Source organism: Barbus barbus, assembly GCF_936440315.1.
Source record: "Barbus barbus genome assembly, chromosome: 39".
Lineage (NCBI taxonomy): Eukaryota > Metazoa > Chordata > Actinopteri > Cypriniformes > Cyprinidae > Barbus > Barbus barbus.
The window spans coordinates 22,124,403-22,146,346 of record NC_136717.1 but is presented as its reverse complement, the minus strand read 5'-3'; the positions used below and the strand labels follow the sequence as shown (position 1 = coordinate 22,146,346).

General features: G+C 38.4%; 3 protein-coding genes across 3 annotated transcripts in view; 2 read left to right on the top strand and 1 right to left on the bottom strand.

Moving 5' to 3' along the window:
- LOC306858713 (calcium/calmodulin-dependent protein kinase type 1D-like) overlaps positions 1 to 5,154 on the top strand; it is a 56,209-nt gene extending 51,055 nt beyond the window's left edge. The window contains exon 11 of the mRNA XM_079399383.1: positions 394 to 5,154. Coding sequence (XP_079255509.1) covers positions 394 to 524 — 131 coding nt within the window. The 3' untranslated portion in view covers positions 525 to 5,154. The remainder of the gene's footprint in view (positions 1 to 393) is intronic.
- A 3,757-nt stretch (positions 5,155 to 8,911) lies between these two features.
- On the bottom strand, positions 8,912 to 14,820 carry LOC306858714 (coiled-coil domain-containing protein 3-like). The gene is made up of 3 exons (XM_079399384.1): positions 14,312 to 14,820; positions 13,765 to 13,939; positions 8,912 to 9,524 (listed from the first exon to the last, which is right to left on the bottom strand). Exons 1-3 carry the CDS (start codon positions 14,677 to 14,679, stop codon positions 9,237 to 9,239), a joined length of 831 nt encoding a protein of 276 aa, XP_079255510.1. The 5' UTR covers positions 14,680 to 14,820; the 3' UTR covers positions 8,912 to 9,236.
- Positions 14,821 to 16,083: 1,263 nt separating this feature from the next.
- Positions 16,084 to 21,182, top strand: LOC306858637 (optineurin). The gene is made up of 14 exons (XM_079399257.1): positions 16,084 to 16,356; positions 16,958 to 17,109; positions 17,190 to 17,383; positions 17,467 to 17,613; positions 17,686 to 17,750; positions 18,072 to 18,182; positions 18,272 to 18,350; positions 18,551 to 18,666; positions 19,087 to 19,236; positions 19,388 to 19,475; positions 19,724 to 19,879; positions 19,982 to 20,124; positions 20,208 to 20,293; positions 20,391 to 21,182. The coding sequence occupies exons 2-14, from the start codon at positions 16,977 to 16,979 to the stop codon at positions 20,495 to 20,497; spliced, it is 1,575 nt and encodes a 524-aa protein (XP_079255383.1). The 5' UTR covers positions 16,084 to 16,356; positions 16,958 to 16,976; the 3' UTR covers positions 20,498 to 21,182.
- The last annotated feature ends 762 nt before the right edge of the window (positions 21,183 to 21,944 follow it).

Here is a 21,944-nt window from a genome sequence, read left to right as displayed (position 1 = left end):
ATTTAGTTAAATGTCAAAAACTCAATTTTTGCATGTTGCATAGTATGTTTTACTAAAAAAACAGAACTGTACAAAATGTGGAAAATTTATTATTTATAGCTATACGGCTTTTCAATGTTGTGGTAAAACATCCATGTTTTTAAAACTAAGTTTTAACATATTTACCTTATCGCACTTCAATGACTGTCAAAATGATGGCTCTTCTAACTTTTAAAAAAATGGAATATATATTTTTAAGCCATTTAAAACCAAATACAATAAATATTCAGATGTAGAATAGCATCGAGAATAGCTGAAAATTTTTAAATTAGATATATTTTCTGCTATAATCGCTTAACACTAGTTCTAACTCAAATGCATAAAATGCACTAACCGATGAATTTGCATTCGTAGGTACTGCCCCTCCCCACACTTCCTGTTCCCTGGCATCAGCTGCGTCCTCCTCTGCCTCAGGGGCGGAGCCCTGCAGGCCACTCCCTCCCTCAGTTGCGTCGGTGAGCACAGTGCTAACTGGGACCAAGTGACGCCAGGTTCTGCGGGGAGAGAGCTGGGAGGCCACCGCCCTGTGAGCCCCGCCCCTCAGCTCACTCCCCGCCCTGCCGTCCAATAAGGCAGAGGACTGACCCATCGCCATAGCAACCACCGAGAGGCTCACAACACTGCGCGCGCCTAACGCACCCCTGCCATTTAACCTCCAGGCCACTAGAGGGTGCAATGCATGCAGCGGCAGGAGACGGAGATTTCCAGCAGAAGGCTTCCATTTTGAGAAGTGAATTTGTGCGGCTGGACAGAACTGTGATGTCTTTGCTATGAATGTGCTACGAACCTCGCCAGCCATGAAAAAAAAAACGAACGAAGAACGCAGAGGTTTAGGTGCGAAAGCGTGTGCATGATCGTGTCCGCCCTTATAGGAGAACGGCGCCAATGTCAAATGATTCTTCTTACTATATCGTAACATGTCTAGCTCTTCCCTCTTTCCTTTCTCTATCTACTCACGATTTATTGTATTTCTCGTTAGCTACCATTTTGATCTTTCGGGGTTTTCCACTGATGTGTCATGCTGACCTGCAGAAGTGCTTTTAATAATCACGTTTTGCAACATTTTTCGAGTCGAGACTTTGGACATTTATACGCGAGAACAGGTAGAGCAATTGCTAATGTTTTATGAGATGGGAGATTACCGATTTACGACCTCACCGTCGGGTTTTAGCATCGGGAAGTTCAAGATATCGGTTAAAACATGCAATATGTTTGATTGTTATCTTTACTGGACTTTTTTTTTTTTTTAAAGCAGCGAGAAAAACAGCTTGATCCTGTTACTCTCTGCTTCAAACGTGACTTTAAATACACACAGACAGTCAGTGTTAGTTATTAAATTTAGTATAACTGTTAATACGCAACACAAATCTCCCGAAAAAGCCATGACAGCGTCTTTCTACGCCCAGTGTACGAGTTCTCAGGGAATTCCGCAGTTGCACTGGGCAACATAGTGATGGTATCTTTAGTAACGCCTCCATGGTTTGAGATTGTCTCATCCAGCTGTTTAACTCTCACAACGATTGTATGACAATTTGACCATGCTTGAAAACTGATATGTTATGCTACGTTCACGCCATTTCGGAATTAGCCTACCATGATTACAAACTTCTGATAGAGAGCAAAAGTCAGGTTCTGGAAATAAATCCCATCAGTTTTCTCCATTGGAGATTTGATTTTTAACCATAACTTATAAGTCTTTAATCACCTACTGTGAGCTACGAGGTTGTTTATCGGTGGTATATTATTTTTTTTTATATTTATCGATAGCATTATGTCCACATTTTTTTATAATAATGTTTAACAAGGGGGAGTCCTAGTGAAAAACTACATTGCCCATGATTCTGAAAAAGAACTACACTCCCATGAACCACTAATGCTAATGACTGATGTAATCTCCCTACAATTTCAGACTACTTAAATATTGGTATATATGTGTGTGTGTGTGTGTGTGTGTGTAATATATATACATACATCATACACACCTTTAAATTAAGAGTTTTATATATCTTTTTATTTTAATTGTTGTTTGCAGTGCTTCATGGAATTGTAGTTCTTTCCCTCATTTGAGAGATTTTTCTCAATTTTCAAAAACTTCTTGCTTCAAATCAGTGTTTATGATGTTGTGAGTCACCCGTCTCTGGTTGGTTTGGTTAATGGCTTATAACTCTTAAACGGGGAAAATGAATGAAATGAATACTTCCGGATCCAAGGCTGCTGATAAAGTGGGCGGCCACTATTGCACTCTATTACATGTTGGAAACAAGCTAAGGGCGGGACTGACCATTTTACTCGACTAATGGCAGACGGAGGAGTGTTTACGAAACCTGCTACTATTTCTGCAACATTTTGTGATGCTAGTGGCACAGAAACGTCACTTTAAAGGCAGTTTTGTATATATACTGCTAAATATTTCTATTTGATATGTGATTTTATTATAGCCAGCATATCATGATGTGCTTTCTTCGCTCTTCCTGATTTAGCAAAAAAAAAAATTAATTTAATGTGGCTTTTAAGTATTTTGTAGTAAAGTCATCATCATTGCATAATTCTGACTCAACGCGAATGCAGCATAACTGTCAGTGACTTAAAAATCTTTCCAGTATGATTCAAAGTGTATTTCTAGCATTGGTTTAAGGGCTAAGTTAAGGTTTTTGCACTTCCTTATTGATGGGTGACTGGTCTTCTGTCCCCGGACGGCTCTGCTTATTAGGTCCTGTCGCTTTTTTAAAGTGACTGATGTCTTCTTTGCCCTTTATGGTTTGTTAATATCACAGGAGGGAACCTCGTCTACAGACAAGATTTAGGAGTGTGTGACATTTTCCAAAGTGCCATCGAATATCTTCACGTATTTCCCATTAGTTTCATCCTGAATGTTTGTTTCGGTGTGGGCGGCGCTTCACAGTGAGGGGTTTGAGCTAATGGGTTTATTTTTCAGTCAGGTCATGCATGCACCATTTTGTCTTCATTTTCACACTCGAGAGGAGTTTGTAATCTCACAACGGAGATGCGCTGCAAAGCTTTTCACGAAACTGGGGCGACGTTATGATTTTGTATGTCACGAAAGCTGTTTTCTTTGAGAGTGAACCATACTGCACATTTCTGTTTCATTCAGAGGCGTTTAAGCATGAGGTGTTTGATAAGTTTCAGTTGTTTAAATGAATGTTGAGCTCTTTTGATAGTAACTGTGGCATAATGTTGATTACCACAGGAAATCATTTCAATTTGTATCTTAGTTTGTAAGAATACAAGTCAACTGTACAGAAAGGCATATAAAGGGATTAAAAGCACTATTAATTTTTCTGTACAAATGTTATTTGAGCTACCTAGTTAACAGAGGTACGACTGTCCTAGACTTGTAGTTTGATCTTATCTACATAAACAAGTTTGTCATGTAAACAGTACCTTTGTGCATATTGTATGAAATTGACCATATTTTCTATTTTGAAATTGAATGTAACTTTTCAAACAAGGTTAGTAAGCAATTTTTTCAACTAGTCACATTCTTCGAAAACTACATGAAAAACAACTCTCAAAAAATTTCACAGAAATTTGAAGTAGAATGTGTGAAATTATTATTTTCTCTTTTTTGTAATATTCCAGTAATCTTGAAAAAAAACTAAAATCAAATCAGTGTTAACATTTATTTCATTGCCGTTTCTTGCCCCTGTAGACTTTCATGGTAGGTGCATTACTATAAATGTATTTTTTGCTTGTTTTTATAAACTTAGGGACAACTAGAAATGATTTTCTGTGGTAACAGGGCATTACATTTTTGGCTTCAGTGTTCATGTAGTCTGTGTTTGTAAGTTTCACTTTCTTCTGTGTGTATTTATGGATGTAAAATGCAGGAAATGCGTCCGATATGCTGGTTTTGAATTTTTTAAACCCTCATTAGGATGTGCAGAAAAAATATACACCAAAATGCGGGGGGGGTTTTGAAGGAAGATAAATAAACCTATATACAGTTACTGCCACTGCAAGCCAAACATAAATGTATTTTAAATCGAACAATTAAACTCATTTTAACTTACTACAGTAATGAAATAAAGGAAATACGTGCACACACTCGTGCCATGGCTCACACACAAACACAAACACACCCTGATCGATCAGTGAGTGCAATGAAGGTCAGAGAGGAGCGATGTTTCAGTTCACTTCGATTACAGCATCACTGTGGTCTGTCTGCGTCCAGAGCAAATCACTCTGTGTGTCCAAAGGCTTTGTAAATAGACTGTGATTGTGACGTGTCTATCATGTTGTCCCTGAGGAGATGTTAGTGTGTCCGTTGCGTGTCTCATCTCGTTCTCTAAACACTGCCTTTCTCTGCAGTTATCGGCCACACTTGACTGTAATACACACAGATGTATATGTCTCTCGCTCAATGTCGTACGTTCCAAGAAAATCATGTTTCTATTGTACAAACTTCACACGTGCAACATGGTGAATATTTAACGATGATCGGTTGTGATGCACCTTCTCCGGACGAATCGTTTTCTTTTTTTTTACCAACTCAGGCGTCACTTTTGCCTCTTACGATGAAAAAGCTGTGACTGACAAGTGTCTGTGCTACCCAGTGACTGTGCAGTTTTAAACTTGTCCCTTGAATGTCGACTTCTTCGCAAATTAAGAAAGAAAAAACCTTGCAACCGCATCGAATGATTTTATAAAGAACTGCGAGCATGTCAAATGCGCTTTCCGATTCAACCGATTGTTTGCGTATTTTCAAAAGTCCTCACCATGTAACTATATGTATGAAGAAATATGTCTATCTATATGAATATATATATTGAAAAAAATGCAACTCTGATAATGCAGGCCTTGTGATCTCCGCATCTCTGACACAACCTGTCCGAAATAAAAGTTGCCCAGTGAAATGTGAATTATATACTCATATGCATGTGACAATGATGATCATATTTTGGGAGTGGCATACGAATACTAACTTTACTGTGACGTGATCTTCTGTTGATATGGGGCTTGTATATCCAATGCCTTTGACAATCATCTGCACATATCAGAGTTTATATTCCATGCTGTAAAGCAATGGGGAATGAATGATTGTTTTTCTTTCCTTTCTTTTTCTTTCCTTTTTCCTTAAATAAATCCTGAATGATCACGATTTGTCTTTTATGGCTTGACAAGGATCTCAGTATCTCTCTGACCCCTATTTAGCTTTTGAACACTGTTTTCTCTGTCGTTCGTTTGGTTTGGATCCAGTGTATGTACTCTTTCATTAGCGGTCAGTGGGGCTGGACATTGCCGGTCTCCCACCAGCTCAGAGCTTCAGGCGATGCCTGCTGTTATGGACTCAAAACAGACTGGAAAGAGAGCATGTGAAAACCATCCAGCCATGCGTGACCGTGTACGACCCCGGGCATCTGTGCGTGTGGCTGGCCAACATGTTAGACATTAGCCGTGTCAAGGAGGCGACGGTGAAACTGCAGCTTGCTTGCCAAGTTACTCTATATTCAAAAAGTACAGGTTGTCTGCCGGCTTAGCAGACATTACACACACACACACACACACACACACATAGATATGCCTTGCCTGAGTAAACTTGCTTTTCCAGCAGAGAGAGAGGAAAAAAATATGTGTATAGTACAAATGCAACAGTTAAACTACCATATGCATGCCACAAACTTCACTATGTGTTAAGAATATTGAAAAAAATAAAAAACGCTCACTTTTGCATTTTCCCTTACAATTGATTCACAGTTACAACTGGACCTTACTACGATAAACAATGACCAATAGGCTATATATAGTGTTTTCAAAATAAGATGTTTTCTGAAAAGAAAAATCACAATTTTGTCAGTTTTTGCTTAAACAAGAAAAATATCTGCTAACGGAGTAAGAAAAGTAATTTTAATTCAAAGGCAAAACAAGATTATTTTTCTTGCCCAAGATATTTTTCTTGTTTTGCTGTTCAACTGTCTTCTCCAAACTGTACTTCAACATGGAATTATGTGAAAAGCTAAATTGTTACATTTAAGTTTATGCATTTAGCCGATGCTTTTATTCTCTCTTTGTCAAAGAGCCAATAATAGTCATAATATACAATGCCATGTTTATTAGACAACTAGATTAGGAAGCAAGCATATAGAAAAGGAGAAATGCAAAAAAGAAAAATAAGTTTCTTTCATATTTTTCTCTCTGCTCACCATCACCAGATGCAGTCAAACCTTTAATGCTGCACTATAGGTTCTTCGGTAGACCTGACCATGCAGAAACCCACTTTCATTTTACACACCGACATCCAAAACATCTTAAAATAGATGCTGAGATTTCCCCGGAGGACAGCACACATTGTTTTCCCCTCATGCTGCCGCAGAGTTTCCCTGTCATTATCCTCTTAAAATAAATGACTTCTAACTGCATCGCCTTGAGAGCCAGTGTCAGTGTGCACTGCAACATGTGACCCGCTCTCTATCCAACCTAACAGTGGGAAATTATGAGTCATGCTAATGTTATAGTTTGCTAAGCCACAAAAATCTTCATCTTTTTGTTTGAATCATGCTGAAGGGCATTTCAGTGGATGCTGGGGGTACAAATGAAGAAATTTTCCCAGAATAGTGGCACAGAAAACAGAGCATTACGTGCACTCACATCCACACACCAGGCTATTAAGACATCTCAGAAATCCAGCAGGTCATAGAAATAAAAACCTGAGCCATTAGATGGCATCTCTAGCTCTTTGTTTGACTCACATGAGTGCACAAACAAACCTATACCTGGTCTATTCATATGATCTAAAATAGCTCACATTAACCTTACAACCAAACTAATCAACCAAAATGTTGGAATATTACAATATTATGTGGTCAAAATCAAACCAACAACACCTCAAACACAATAGCTTACATCAATTAGTATGAAAGCATCTTGACTCACCAATGACGTTCACTTGAAGTCAAGAGATGCTCGACAGGCTTTCTTTGTGAAAACTTAGGCCGTTTATTTTTCTTCTGAAATCTGCCAGTCTATGAATGAATTCATTTTCAATGAAAGCATGACAAGGGTGTTTGGTGGCCATCTTGGCAACACCCCAATGCTCATGATTTAATAGTACAGCTGCTACCTGCTAGCTGTCTGAAATGACCAAAACTGTTGGCCTGGCATGTGCCAAGAAAGAAAGAAAAAGTATAAAACATTTATTTTTTTAGCATTTATACATGCACATGCATGATGTCCTACACTTCAGCCTTGATATACACACAGCCCATTCAGAGCAAAAGAGAAAAGTTACTTTTTCTTGAATACAATTCAAAAATAGCAAAAACAACAGAAAACACTTAAAGAAAAATACAACAAGCCCAGGTAACAAAAATATGTTCTTGCTAACAATTCTATTAAGTTATGAAAACTCTTTAAAACATTTTAAAATGTTTATTCTTGGGTAAACGTTAAATGAGTTGAATGATTAAAACTCACGAAGTGAGTTCAGGATTAAAAAAGAATATCTGCCAATGGGCTTAAAAAAAATCAAAAATCAAAGGGTTATTCCATACTTTCACACTCTTCATACAAGACCAAAACACTGAGGACGATTGCTCTGATTTAAGGTCTTTTTAAGACCTTCAGAAACCCTGCAAACATTGTTGGAACATTACTTTTGAATGTTCTCTGAAAAATGTTAAAAGAATGTCCAACTAAACTGTTTCAGAAAATATTTTATTAACATTACTGGAAGAGTGTGTTCATAACTTTAAAAGAACCTTGCTACAATGTTAGCCACAGTTCTAAGAATGTTCCCTGTTTGTCATTTTCTTCAAATTGAATCGATGTTGCCTTTATGCAACAGAACGTGATCTAGAAATGCTCCCAGCCATTATCAAGTGACCAAAACCTTAACATTGCCATTTTTAAGTCTATTTCTGTGGTTCTTAACTTCATAGTCATCATCAGCTCCTGCTATCAGCCTCCAGCCTCTTAGATCCTGCTGTTTGATCACATCTGCAGCTCAAAGACATTGATAACAGACTCAGACTGTGTTGAAAGTGGACAAACGGCAGTCTGGTATGTTTTGTAGTGGGATCAGTTGAGGTTAATGTTTATGAGAGGACTGGATAATGTTTGCTTGGGTTAGAGTGAGATTGAACAGTCTTAGATCTATACGCTCTGCATTGTCAGCATGCTGATATGCCATTGTGGTAATGTTTTGTGTAGCAGCGGTCCTGCAAAGTTCAATATTAGCTCACAGTGAGTCATTTTGCTTGCTTTAGAAAGCCTACAGCTAAATGGTGAAATCAAAGCTACTGTCTCCTTAAAAGACGCTCTAACATCGCATATGTGATATGACTCTGCAGGGTCTCTGTTATATGGAATAAGAGAAATATTCAGGAAGTTTTAACATTTCTTTCTGCTGCACGATGCCTGCAAAGTTTCATTACCGGAAGAACTGGGGGTGTGCAGATGAAAACTCCTGATGTTCCTCTGTGTGTTTGTATTTAGTAAGAAATCCTAATCAAATCTTCACAAGAGCAGCTATTTATACACCTAATGGGAAATATATTCGTCTCCTCTCATAAGTGAAATATAACTGTTTTTGTTCATTAATAATCATAATGTCATTTTTTCAGATCATCTGTCGGTTTGACTTACCAGATGCTGCAGGATTGTTCAGCATCCTCATAACCTGAACTCCTAAAGACATTTGGGAATATGAGTGAGGCCATAATTTCTCAGAACTGGACTGAGACACGTTAAACACATCCTCTCTCCCCTTCCTCTGCTTTTTATCTCGATCTGCTCAGCAGATGAAAGGAGACAATGAGTGAGGATTTGCTGAAAAGCCGTCACTGGATTGTCTGCTTGATAAGTGAACCTGTGATGCATTACTATCAGCTACACCAGAAAGGAAGAATCAGATCTCAAAATTAAATCAAATCAAAATAGATCAAAATGAGTTTAATTCAAACTAAAAGTACGACATCAGCTTATACTAACAAGTCATTTTTAAGGGTCAAATTAGAAATATCTCCATAAGCATTCACTTTACACTAAAATCTTTTTAAGATTTAAGTTTAAGCTTGCCTTATCAATATCAACATTAAAATTATGTACAAAAAAAGTTTACACCAACCATTTGGAGCTTAATTAATTGCTAAAAACTATGGAAAGAACAAAAAATGGATATTTGAAGACTGCCCTGCAGTCTGTATGAGTCCATGTGAAGGTCTGAGTGTGTGTGTTGGAGCTCACAGTCCGTGTGTGTATCTGTGGCGGGGAGGGCTGTGTTGGGGTGAAATGGCATTGAGGTGATGTCCCACGTGTCTCTCTGCCATCTTCAGACGCTCTTGCAGCTCCAGTCGCTCCCGTTCTGCACGGCGGGACACTTTGCGGGCCTTCCTCAGAGAATGCCTCAGTTTCCCCACTCGTTCTTTTAACTGTTCGTTCTTCCTCTCCAGCTCGGCCACGCGCTCCTGAAGCTGTCCAACTCGCTCCTCCTCCTCAAACAACACCTTCTGCACGGAGGAGCACAGCAGCTGAAAGATAAAATGAGAGAGATGGTAATTTATGCACATTATAATCTGCATGGACTGACAACCCAATCCTGAGGAATGAAGGTCAACATAAAACATGACATCATTTCCAGCCTCCGTCAGCCTTATAATTTCCTGTTGAGCGCTGCCTTTCTTCTCTGGGCCCCTACACATACCAGCGTGTGTGTGATGGAGGCAGTACAAAAGTGACCCGCTGTCATGCCCATGGTAGACACAGGTTGAGGCAAGCTGTGTGTGTGTGCACATGTGGAGAGTGTGTGATTGCATGGCTGTGTCAGTGTGTATTTGAGCAACGGGAGGCCGCATGTCTCCCTGAACAGCGGAAAGGTCTAAATCCCTATTGTTAAGGACCAAATCTGAGTGTTACGTGAAGTCAAAGGTCACCTCATGAGCTGATTGCACAAAAAGTGAAACACAAACGTCATGAAAATGAACGGAGACAGATGCTGTCGAGTTCAGTCATTTTTAGTCAATAATGATTTAAATGCCAGTCTGTTCAAGCTGTAGCAGAAATGTAGCATAGGGACTAGATCAAATATTTGTTTATATTATGTATTATATTACATTACCATTCAAAAGTTCAGAGTCTGAAGTGTTTTTTAATGTTTTTGAAAGAAGTCTCTTATGCTCACCAAGGCTGCATTTATTTTATAAAAAATACAGCAAAAACAGCAATATTGTGAAATATTATTACAATTTAAAATAACACTTTATAGTATGTTTTGCAAAGCTGAATTTTCAGCATCATTACTCCAGTCTTCAGTATCACATGATCCTTCAGAAATCCGTCTAATATGCAGGTCAAGAAAGATTTATTCATATTATCAATCAATATTTTTATGGAAACTAATACATTTTTTTTAGGATTCTTTGATAAACAGAAAGTTCAAAATAACGGCAATCAATTTAATGCATACTTGCTGAATAAAAGTATTAATTTCTTAAAATAATAAAAACATACAGAACAATGGTGTATAAGTTCATATATGTTTGCACAGCTTTTTAAACACTATCCTCGGACAGAAAAACACACATACTGTAGAATAAGGACTGCTGAGAATGACTGTTGTTGTGTCCTACTGTCCAAACAAAACACCCACTGCTGTAACAACAACAGCACTCTCCAAACGACACGACACCCAGAGCAGACAGACAGGTGGACACAACACACACATGCTGGAATAAACATCTCTGCTCATTAACTAGACCTTATAGTCATTCTTTTGCTTCTAAAAATATGTAAACAGCTATTTAGCAATGCTATTCAATATAATAAGATTTCCTCTTAATGTGGGTGTTGTGTTTTTAAAACCACAAGAGCCAAACATAGCCTGCTTTGCTTTCAAACCCAAACCCGAACCAGACCCAGATGTGGTGGTATACGCGAGTCATCCATAACAATAGATGAGTGTTTTTGAGAAAAGAAAAGACAAGAATGCACAACAGACAATGAGAGAAAGAATTTGAGAGAATTTGGGCACATATTTGGGGATGGATGGATGGAGCTGAACAAGTTTTGCCCATGCTCTTCAGAATCCTATATGATATTTGATGAAAATACATTATGCATTGAGACGTTTGACTGTGTGGCAAATGCAATGGTGTTTTTGCATTTGTGTGACTCTGATTAGAGTTTAATAAAGCATAATGGGTGTTTAAGATGGATGGTACGGGAAGCAGGGGGTGACATAACTAACAGCCACGGTGCTGGCTACAGTCACAAGAGCACTAAGTCCCTCAGGCGGCCTCAAACAATCCTTTTCCCACAGGAAACCTCCTGTGTAAAACAGCTCTCATTATCTCTCTGAGGTTCCCGGGCCTGATAATCACACCCACCTGTTCCTGCAGCGCACACACCATCATTATCTTTATCTTCTCTACCCAGCATCTGTCTGTCTCTCTGTGCAGATGTGATTAGCGAAGTGTCCCTGTGTATCTTTTTTGATCTGTAATACTTGAATGAATTTAGAAGAAATGTTCAGGATTCAAAATAGATTCTGTTAATAGGGCTTTAATTGTTTTGAAACCGGATAAAGCTTGTTTGCATTTACAGACCCACTGTCACATCTGTTTAGCGGAGTGGACACCTGTTAGAGGAATCCTGCACCTCCTCGGGTCACTGTATGTAATCTCAACATGAATGGGCACACACAAATACTTCTGACAGCTTTTGATGCATACAATACCTCACATTCTCAGTGCAATTGCTTCCTTAATTGCATCTACATTTCTGTTAAAAAAATTCAGGGTCAGTAAGATTTTATTTGAATGAATACTTTCGAAATTTATTTTTGAAATTAATACTTGTACCCAGCAAGAATGCATTAAATTGATCAAAGTGAATCTGACAGTGTTGTAAAAGTATTGTGACATTAAAGACTGGACTAATGGCTGCTAAAAATTCAGCTTTGCAATCACAGGAATACATTTTTAAATATATTCAAATAGAAATTTTGATAAATTAAGTTAAAAAACATAAAGAATAATAGTTCATAATATTACTGTTTTTACTGTTTTTGGTTGACATAAAAGCTTGGGAATTTAAACATATCAAGATAAGATCTGACTTATTAAATACAATACTATTTCAATATAATAAAAAGTAAATATAATATAAATCAATATAATAAAAAAGTATCATTTAAATCACTGTCTGCATGAATGTAACTGTTAACAAAATACTAAACCATGTGGCATCTGCAAAAAAAGAAAAAGAAGAAAAAATAAAAGAAAATTTAAAATTTCCTTGACTTTCCCTTGCAACTTTTACAATCATTTTTACTACCTTTACTGTTTTTTTCAACTATACTATTTGTTTTTGTTTTAGTGGATGAAGTCAGTTTTGTTCAAATTTGGCATATCTTTGAGTATATCTATTGTTTTACCATTTAAAGACAAAATATAATTTGTTTTGATATTTTTTATTTTCTAATGCAATTTTTTACTGCAATTCTACTCCATTGCCTTCCAGACAAACATATGCAGTCAAACAAAAAAGCATTTGGCAATTGATGTTTGTCTGGAAGGCAAGGGTGATTCCCACTGGTCCACAACCTGAACTTTTCACTGTTGGTATATTACGCTCAATAAATCTGAAACTGTACCGCCCCAGCTGATGACTGTTTTCAGTTCACTGAAGTGGTTATTAGTCTGATCGTTCAGGCATCTCATTGTGTTAGTCTTCAAATAAACCCCTCCCCTCCGACAGCAGACTGCAGTCCGACTAATGAGCGGCTCTGTGTTTGATGTGTGTGAATGTACAGCAGGCTAATCTCATCAAGGCAAACATATCTGCCTCCACTTGATACTGTGTGTGTGTGTGTTACATCCACACATCATTCAAAACCCCTGCTATAACCTCTGAGGACCCCTGACATTCCTCCCATTCTGCCTCAAACTGTCCACATCAAACGCATGATTTATTTTCCTTTAAAAACCCACTGCCGTTTCCCCATGAGGATGTCCACATGTCCAGCTGACGTCTCCCTCAATCCTTGTCCATCTTCTTTCTCTCTCAACTTTATTTTCAGTGGCAGATGTGTGTGTTTAGGTGGGACAGGCTGTCCATGTGTGTGTGTGTGTGTGTGTGTGTGTGTGTGTGTGTAAGGTAGAGCAGCTCTAGCTGGGAGGTCTTTAATCCGGGCTCTATCGAGCTGAATGAACTCTTGAATTACCTCAGCCTCCTACCGTGATGAACAGTCACAGTCGTCAATACAAAGACCACCAAAGAAAGGGACTTGTGTGTTTAAGTGTGTGCTGTATGACAGAGCTCCATTTACCCATGAGAACCTGAACATGTTACTTTCGTATTATTCTCACTTCCTGTGTTACTCGCACCTTTTTGGTAATAGCCAATCAGATTTCTCGATTCTTTAGATGTTTTTCTCCAGACGTTCGTGTAGCACTAGTGGAATGAAAATTGGCTGCTGTTTTACTGCTAAAGCACAGGTAAAAAATAATGCATTTGTGCAAGCAGACATGTCTTCATAAAAAGCCATTTACGAGACTCTTCAATTTACAACAGAGTCGTTTAAAAACACTGAACGCTGCCTGTAACGATGCAAACAAGCTTGCACAAACACGTACACATACTGATGTTCACCTTTCGCAGATTTATGCCTTTCAATTTTCATGTCTTGACAAGATATATAGTTTTCATTTATGTCTACCACTCTAAAGTGCTTACTGAGCCCATCTGTGTGTGTGTTTATTGGTGTCGTACCCTGCTGTCTTCCTGGCTCTCCCAATCACTATTAAAGTTGTGCATCGTCTGTCCACCAGAGCAGTTTGAGAACTGGAAGAGGCTGGAAAACAGTCGTCTGTTCTCCAGGGTGTCAGGGAATATGGCATCCTGGAAGTTGACTCCATGAGGGAGGATGTTGTAGTTTTCATCCATCCTGTAAGAGACACATACATGTTTGTTTACTTGTGAGGATGTTTGACTTAATGACTTAAATTGATTTCAAATAAACTAGATTTAAAAAAGTAATGTAAATACTAAAACTAACTGAAAATAAAAAAAATACCCAACTATTGTTTTACTAAAGAATATTCAGGTCTTGAAAGTAAGTAGACAAGCAATGCTTGTTTTTTTTTTTAAGACTACTGTAGGTAAAAGGTGCAACTCATTGCCTACATTAATTTCAAAATTAAAAAAATTTAATCGAAAAAAAAAAGAAAAAATACATCTTGTAGTTCGGTATGTTAGTTGAAAGATTCAATAACCACCCCAGTTCTTAAGTAAAATCTGTTCGAGTCATTGAACCCACCTGAGGAAGAATATGTAGGAGTTGTTTTCCATCACCGTGTGTGACTGACAGCTAAAGTACCCCAGTCCTGTGAGGTTGAGGCGCGACCCCGCAGGCACCTCCAGCATGCTGCCCCACGCCTGATCGCACAGCAGCTCCACCTCCGCCGCGTACAGCAGCGCGTCCTCCGCGCGCTCGTGCTTCAGGGACGGCAGGTAATTGTAAAGGCTGGACGCGTACGGCTCCTCGTGGATGGCCAGCACCTTGGCGTACACGATAATCTCGGCGAGTTCAGCTCGACAGCCCTCGCTCAGGGGTCGCCACTCGCTGGGCAGCTGACACGCAAACGCGAACCCGACACCCAGCGTCAGCAAAAGCGCAAGGTGCATGCTTCCCGTGCCAGTAAATAAACCAAAGCGTAAAAGTGCTCGTTCACGGGTTCAGTGGATAGGCGATGCAAGTGAAAGCACACATGCAGCGGCCCAGGGTCAGTTCACATAGTCCCGACTCGGTTCACATATTCCCATCCTGCTCCTCCTCGATCCATCATCACTCCTGAAGTTCGTCTCAGGCCAATCGGCGCGCTGGAGTTTAAACAGCCAATAGACGCCCTGCGTCCTGAGTCCATCCAGCAGCCTCACTGCTGCATTCCAGGACGGCATTTGGACTCATTTCTGTCTTTATTGATTATACAGGCAGAAAGCAGATCACTGTTCATGGGAATTCACTTACTACAAAAGTGCTTTTAGGGAAAATACATTAAATGTATGGACCCTTTACTTTTCAGTCATTACTTTTTTATAAAGTTTAACAAGTTTGCAAAAAGCAGAACACAATAATCAATTAATCGTATAAATAATAAGACAAAGAACATTATCCTTTTGTTTCATGCTGGTGATATAAGTGTTAAAACTAGTATTTTTAAATTTGAAAAGTACAGTTCAGTCTCCCCTTAATTGTTAGGTTACCAGATAATAATTTATACAGGCAGAAAACAGGAAAGTCACTTTCTACAAAAGTGCTTTTAGGGAAAATACATTTATAGAAAGTATTTTATTTTATTTATTAAATAATATTAAGTAGCTTATCTCTGTATTGTGTTGCCCACTTAAAATAATTTAAATTAGCCTAAGAATGTGTCTTCTTTAACTAGGATAACACATGTATAACATTTAGTCTTTTTTATTTACGTGACGACTAATATAAAGTCTAACAAGTCTGCAAAATGCAAAAAATAAAATAATCAATTAATCATATTAATAATACAACCAAAAAAATATTATCCTTTAATTTCATCTTGATACAAGTGTTATTAGTAGTAATTTTAGATTTGAAAAGTACAAAAGTTGTATTCAATGGACTGTATCTTTTTTTCTGGGAAATATAGATAGAAATGACAATTAGCTTCAGTCTCCCTTTTAATTATTAGATTACGAGGTAATAATTTCTCTATTTGAAACTTAAAATCTTGTTTGAAATTCTGTTTTAAGGTCTTCCAAGTACAATCAAACACATTGTCGCTCAGCTCTGTCTCCATGGCTCCATCTAGTGCATCAACAAAGTCCTTACATTAGAGGTAACAACTTTTTTTATTACAACGATATTGAGCTATCGTTTTTGTTGGTTATAGCTATATTGAAGCGTTTTATGACCCATACAATCTAAATTTATCATATGGAAGGAAAGGGCAAAGCTGATTCTTCGCCCACGAGTGTTTGTCATCATATAAATAGGAAAGTATGACTGTTACACACTAAAATCATAAACGGGGGGGCAGAAAAGCCCCTCCGTTTGCCCCAGTTCTGGGTGCGTCACGCGGAGAGACGCAGGGAAACCCGGGCCGCGTCTTGACGTCTCCGTCAGCTGGTTCAGCGTTGTTCATTGAAGCAGCTACAGAGACTAGAGCCTTATGACATCGGATAGACATTTACTTGCATAACGCTTGCTGTAAACAGACCAATCCTTCTGGACACAGATCTGTGCGTTCTGCGCGCTGCACTGACGTCTGGATCAGGAAACGCAGCATTTCCCAAAACAAGTTGGTGAGCACAAGAAGTCAACGCTTGGTGAGTATAGCAGTGCTCTTAAATGTTGCCGAGTTATTTCATTTTATATCTTTAAAAAGTGTCTCCATGTGTATTAACATGTTGCGCACTTATAAAACATATTAGGGCGTAGTTTACGCAGATGTCCTTGTTAACTTTCGTTTTCTCGTGATATGTATTGTGAAACGTGCTAGGTGGGCTTTTAACAGTCACACGAGATCACTAAAGTAAACCATTGTTTGTCACTCAAACATGTGTCATGTACTAACACTAATGTCATTTCAAGCCATAAGATAGGTTTGCGTAAAGATACAGAACGAAAGCCATTATTACTTACATACAGTCTTCCAAACCATTGAATCATTGCCACTGATCAGACAGAGTCTGGGTTTAACTCGATAACCTTATCAGAATGACTCAACGAATCAGATTTAGTGATTTGGATCAAATGAATAACTGATACTATCCTAACTGTAGTTTTTTGATTGCATTTTGAACATACAAGCACATACATTTTTTTGGTTCAGCCAAAGTTTCACTTTTCATTCTGTGCTGATAATTGCATATTTGAGCGTAAACCATTCTTGAACTAAGAGTCATGTTGTGGTATTTCATAACTCAGCTTAAGAGACTCAAGAAACATGGCATCTGGTTCATCGATGATGAATGGGGACATCAATCACCCACGCGGGTCCGGCCCGGGGAATCTGGGCAGTTTAGAAGAGACCCTTCAGCAAATGAACACCCTGATCAAAGAGAACAGAGAACTGAAGGGTGAGACTTCATTTCTCTTTCAGTCATAATCACGGTACATAAACATGTTCCATCACATTCAATCCTTGTGTATCCCACAGAGGCCCTGAAACAAACCAATTCATCCATGAAGGAGCGATTTGAGGGTCTGTCTGCATGGAAGGAGAAGCAAAAGGAGGAGAGAGACTTCCTGGAGCAACGATTAGAGGAGGCCAAAACCAGACTGAACGCTATGGATTCAGAGAACGAGGCACTAAAGAAACGAGTGGAAGAGCTGGAAAATAGTGGAGCTGAGGTGAGACAGGATACTGTGAAACCATGAAAAATCATACCACTCAAAAATATCTAATCATAAAAAGAGTTAAATATCTGCCGTAGTGTTTACACACCGAACTGGAGACGCTGAGGGGTCAGATTGCTCGTCTTCAGGCCGAGAAGAATGATCTGGTAGCATTAAACTCTGAACTCCAGCTCAAAATGGGTCAAGGTTCACCTAGAGATTCCTTCATTGAGATTAGAATAGCTGTAAGTATGCACGCACACACAAACTCATTAAAGCGAGACTGTGTTGCTCATTCTCTGTGCTTTCTTCTACAGGAAGATGAGTTCAAAGTGACCAGAGATTTGCCCAATATGCCAAAGGACCTTTGTGCTTTCAGCATGTAAGCACTGCAAAATTAGGCATGAAGTTCAGCAGATTTCCAATGAAATGCTTCTGATTCAGTAAATGTAACAGTCTTTGACCCCTTGATTGTTTGTTTTTCATTTGCTGTATGTAGTAATAGTTTGTGAGCTAGAAATGGCTCTAGATCTGACATATGTGAGTGTCTTAAATTGGAAAACTTATTGAAATAGTTTCTAAAACATGCAAAATGTTCTTCATGGGTTAAAGTTAGGATGTGGGCCACGGTTAGTCCATAGTAATTGTAGAAACACAATAGGTCCTCAATTTGATAACTAAGCAAATATGTGTGTGTGCGCAGGCCAAAGGCTGAGTCGGAGGAGCAGACGGTGAGGCAGCTGCTTCACTCCCTCAGAGCAGAGACTGATGAGAAGGAGAGACTGCAGCTAACGCTCCAGGAGGCACGTGGGAGGTAGGACACACTTTCCCCTTACCCTCTCGGAGACAGAACTTAAGGTGTTTGAGCTTCTTTTATTGTATGCGCATATTGGGTATTTGCAGAATTGCCAAGTTGGAGAACAGACTGGAACACGCTGACAGCAGTGCACAGACGTCTCTCCCCTGTACAACTGAAATCAATGTAGGATAATCAGACTTTTATAGCTATCCATGTAGCATTTTTGAACTAGTTATTTGATCAAAACATCCATGTGACTGTGGTCTTTGAGGACAGTCTTGTCTGAAAGAAAGTGAAAGAAAATTGTTGGGAGTGCGGTAACAACTTTGAATTTACGTTTACTATGAGGAAGCGACATTGCTTTCTATGTTTGTTTTCACCAGGCAAGCGCTGATGTGAAGAATCTGGAGGATCAGTTACTGAAGCTCTGTAATGAATTGAAACAGGCTCAGATCAAACTGGATGAGGCTGAGAACATGAAAAGGAACCTGCAGGACAGGTCAGAAACACCTGGCAACAGTTTTTTTTTTTTTTTTTTAAACAAATCTTATTTTTAAATATAAAAATAAATGTATTTTTATTATGTTTATCATTATGTTTCACATATAATATGTATTTTTCTAAATATTAAACTTGAAATTTAGATTAAATTGCTTCTCATACACTGCTTTCAAACTTGATTTTGTTTCTTCTGGAGATGCAAATCTTGTTTCAATATATAAGGTCACCTAAAGTTTAATAGTCTGTTGTTATATGCAACAACACAATGGCACCACACCATCCAGAGCACATTTTATAAGTAATAAATGTAGAAATTCAGATCTTCCTTTTGGGTGAGAGATATTTTCTTTTCTTTGGCATGAAGGTCTACAAAGTCTGCAAAGTTTCCTTTCTCTCCCATCTAATGTTCTCTCTGCAGGTGTAAAGATCTGGAGCAGGATCTGGGTACTCTGAAAACTCAGCTCGGAGAGAAACAGAAGGTTCAGGCTGAGAATGACACTCTGAGGGTTCAGATGGAAAGCCTTCAGGCTGCTGTTAAACTGGAACAGAAGAAAACTCAGGATGAGAAGTGAGTGCAACTTGTTACCCCCATCTGATGCCTACAAAAATGCACATTTTTGAATTGAGTTGCATGGGGGAAATATAGACTCCACTCGGTTGCACATTGTGTTTATGATGTTTTCATGATAATCACATCTTCTCTTATCTTTCTTTGCCAGGAACAACCTGAACCAGCTGAAAGATGCCTATACCAAGCTGTTTGAGGACTACAATGAGCTCCAAGAGGAAAATAAGAAGAAGAGAGAGGTACAAATTCCCATTTACTTTAGAAAACTTCAGGCTTACATTTATTTATAATTTTTTTTGCATTTGGCCAGACACTATTATTTAGGTACATCTGTGAACTACAAATATTCTCTTAATTTTTGAAGGAGTATTAAGCTGGCAGCGAAACATTTGTATATTTAAATACAGTGTGGTTTAAGGCAGTTAATTTTGTATCCGGAGTGTGTTGGTGGTTTATCCTTCTTACGTACCTAATTGTGCATGATCAGGGTTTTGTATCACGAGAAGACTACGATGACCTCCAAACCAGGTTTGATACAGCTGAAAAAGCACTGGCAGACAAACAGAAGAAGATCGATGAGATGAAGATGGAAATCTTCCAGAAGGAAAAGGAACTAGAAACCATTTCTGTTTTCCAGGCTCAGGTACAAACGATTGTATGGCTTGCTGGGCATCCTCCCACTTTTTTAAGCTCCTTGCAATTGCCACCATTATTTATTATTATGTGTTTTTGTGTACACATACAGGCAGAGATATATTCCTCAGATTTCTACGCAGAACGAGCAGCTCGGGAGAAGATTCACGAGGAGAAAGAGCGTTTGGCTACTCAGCTGGAGTATGTGAAGAAACAGCACACCCAGCTTCAGGAAGAGATGGAGTCACTTGGAAGGTACGTCATAAACTTCAAACACTTACCTGCTCACATGTGACCTCTGTGATTTGAAAAGGGAAATTTTTTATGCTACACTACAGGCATTCCATGAGTGAGATGCAAAGGAGACATGTGTCACGTGGAGCCAATCCACAAGGGCCAGCATCTCCACATCACCCGCAAGGAGGTAGAGGTCCTTACCATAAAGAGTCCATGTTGTGAACTTTTGTGCTACTGGACTTGTAACTGCATATCAGGATTACAAACCCTTCTTTATTCCACAGGTGATTGGCAGCAGCAGAATATTCCAGACCATGCTTGTCCCAAATGTGGGGAAGTCCTACCTGACCTGGACTCCCTGCAGATCCACATCATGGATTGCATCATCTGAGCCTGTTGCCAAATAACCATACCAGACCCCCCCCTATATGTGAACTAGTGGTTTAATAGCTTTACCTTCAAGCAGCTTGAAACATAATGCTTCAATAATACAGCTCTATAAACCCTGCATCCAAACAATACTGTATATTATCAGTGTGGACGGTTTCAGATTAATAGATGCTATTGGTCGAGGGTGAGAATCAGGATTTAATGTGTAGCTTTGGTTCTGGATTTACTCTAAATACACCCTATATAACAGCAACATTATAAAGCTGCTTTAAGACAATTTATCACTGTCAACTATTAAGAAAAAATGTTACAGGTGGGCAATCGGTGTGGCATACATTATTGATTAATCTGTTATGGGTGAATTATGTTATTGGTAGCAAAAATGTTTTTGTTTAAGATGAATGTTTCTGAGAGAATTATATATTTTAAAGATTTGAAGTCTCAGTTATATTTTCATTATGCTTGAAAATATTATACTGATAATGTTCAGATAACATTATACAGACAAGAGATCAACAGAATGTTTTTCTTGCTTTTGTTTTTTGGATCTGTTGAACTGTTAAAGCACTTTATTCTGTTTAAGAAGCAAGGTTAGTAAGTTAGATTTGGGGCAAGTTACTCTGAATATATAACCGTGTCTGTATGTTAATACCTGCCTAAATCTAATAAATACTTTTCTGAAGTTCATATTGTTTCGAATTATTGTTTTCAAGTAAGTTTGTAGCGTCATATCTCTACATTTTTACAGTCAATCATAATAACTGATCTTGCATTGTTGCTTAAACACTTGTTGACATGTAACAATTTATATTGGTCTGAGCTTTTTAAGGCAGGCAGGGCACAGTGTTACATGAAGCTTGTCAGAGAAATTGTAAGGTAAGTGAGCCTGACATAGTAAATTTCATTCATCATCACTAATAATGGTACTAAAGCAATTTGAAGTAAGCTTACCAACAAAGCAAATGTTTATGAACAACGTTTTGACATGCTCTTTCAAATAAAAAAAGTTTAATTTAAAAAAGAAAAAGAGGTCATTTTAGGTAGAAATGGCTGGTAAAGCTAAAATGGGCCACAATTTTCAGCTACATACACATACACACAATTTTACACAGAAATTGAGGGTGAAAATAGGTTTTTAGGCATACAAAATGTCAACAGTCTTTAAAAAAATTGCATTGCAGACAGTATGGTAGGAGGACAAGCAAAGAAAGGAAACAGAGAGAAGAGAAAGGGAAAGAAAGGAAGATGTCAGTAAAACGGGCTGCATACACACTTTTACACAGATATGGAGGGTGAAAATTAGGTTTATAGGCCTATATATGTATACATACAAAATCTCAACTGTCTTTTTAAAAATATATAAATATATACATAAATAATATCTGCAAAGACTGCCTTTGAAGGGAATGCAGCAAAAGATCTAACTGGCCTGACTAGGTACAAAGTTA

Excerpts from the sequence above, each read along its gene's own strand:
- LOC306858637 (XM_079399257.1), top strand. The coding sequence starts at position 16,977 with ATGGCATCTGGTTCATCGATGATGAATGGGGACATCAATCACCCACGC. Across the intron at positions 18,351-18,550 it reads CCTGTACAACTGAAATCAAT|GCAAGCGCTGATGTGAAGAA; the intron begins GTAGGATAATCA and ends TGTTTTCACCAG. Across the intron at positions 19,880-19,981 it reads TTTCTGTTTTCCAGGCTCAG|GCAGAGATATATTCCTCAGA; the intron begins GTACAAACGATT and ends GTACACATACAG.
- LOC306858714 (XM_079399384.1), bottom strand. The coding sequence starts at position 14,679 with ATGCACCTTGCGCTTTTGCTGACGCTGGGTGTCGGGTTCGCGTTTGCG. Across the intron at positions 13,940-14,311 it reads TCCTACATATTCTTCCTCAG|GATGGATGAAAACTACAACA; the intron begins GTGGGTTCAATG and ends TGTCTCTTACAG. Across the intron at positions 9,525-13,764 it reads AGAGCCAGGAAGACAGCAGG|CTGCTGTGCTCCTCCGTGCA; the intron begins GTACGACACCAA and ends TTTATCTTTCAG.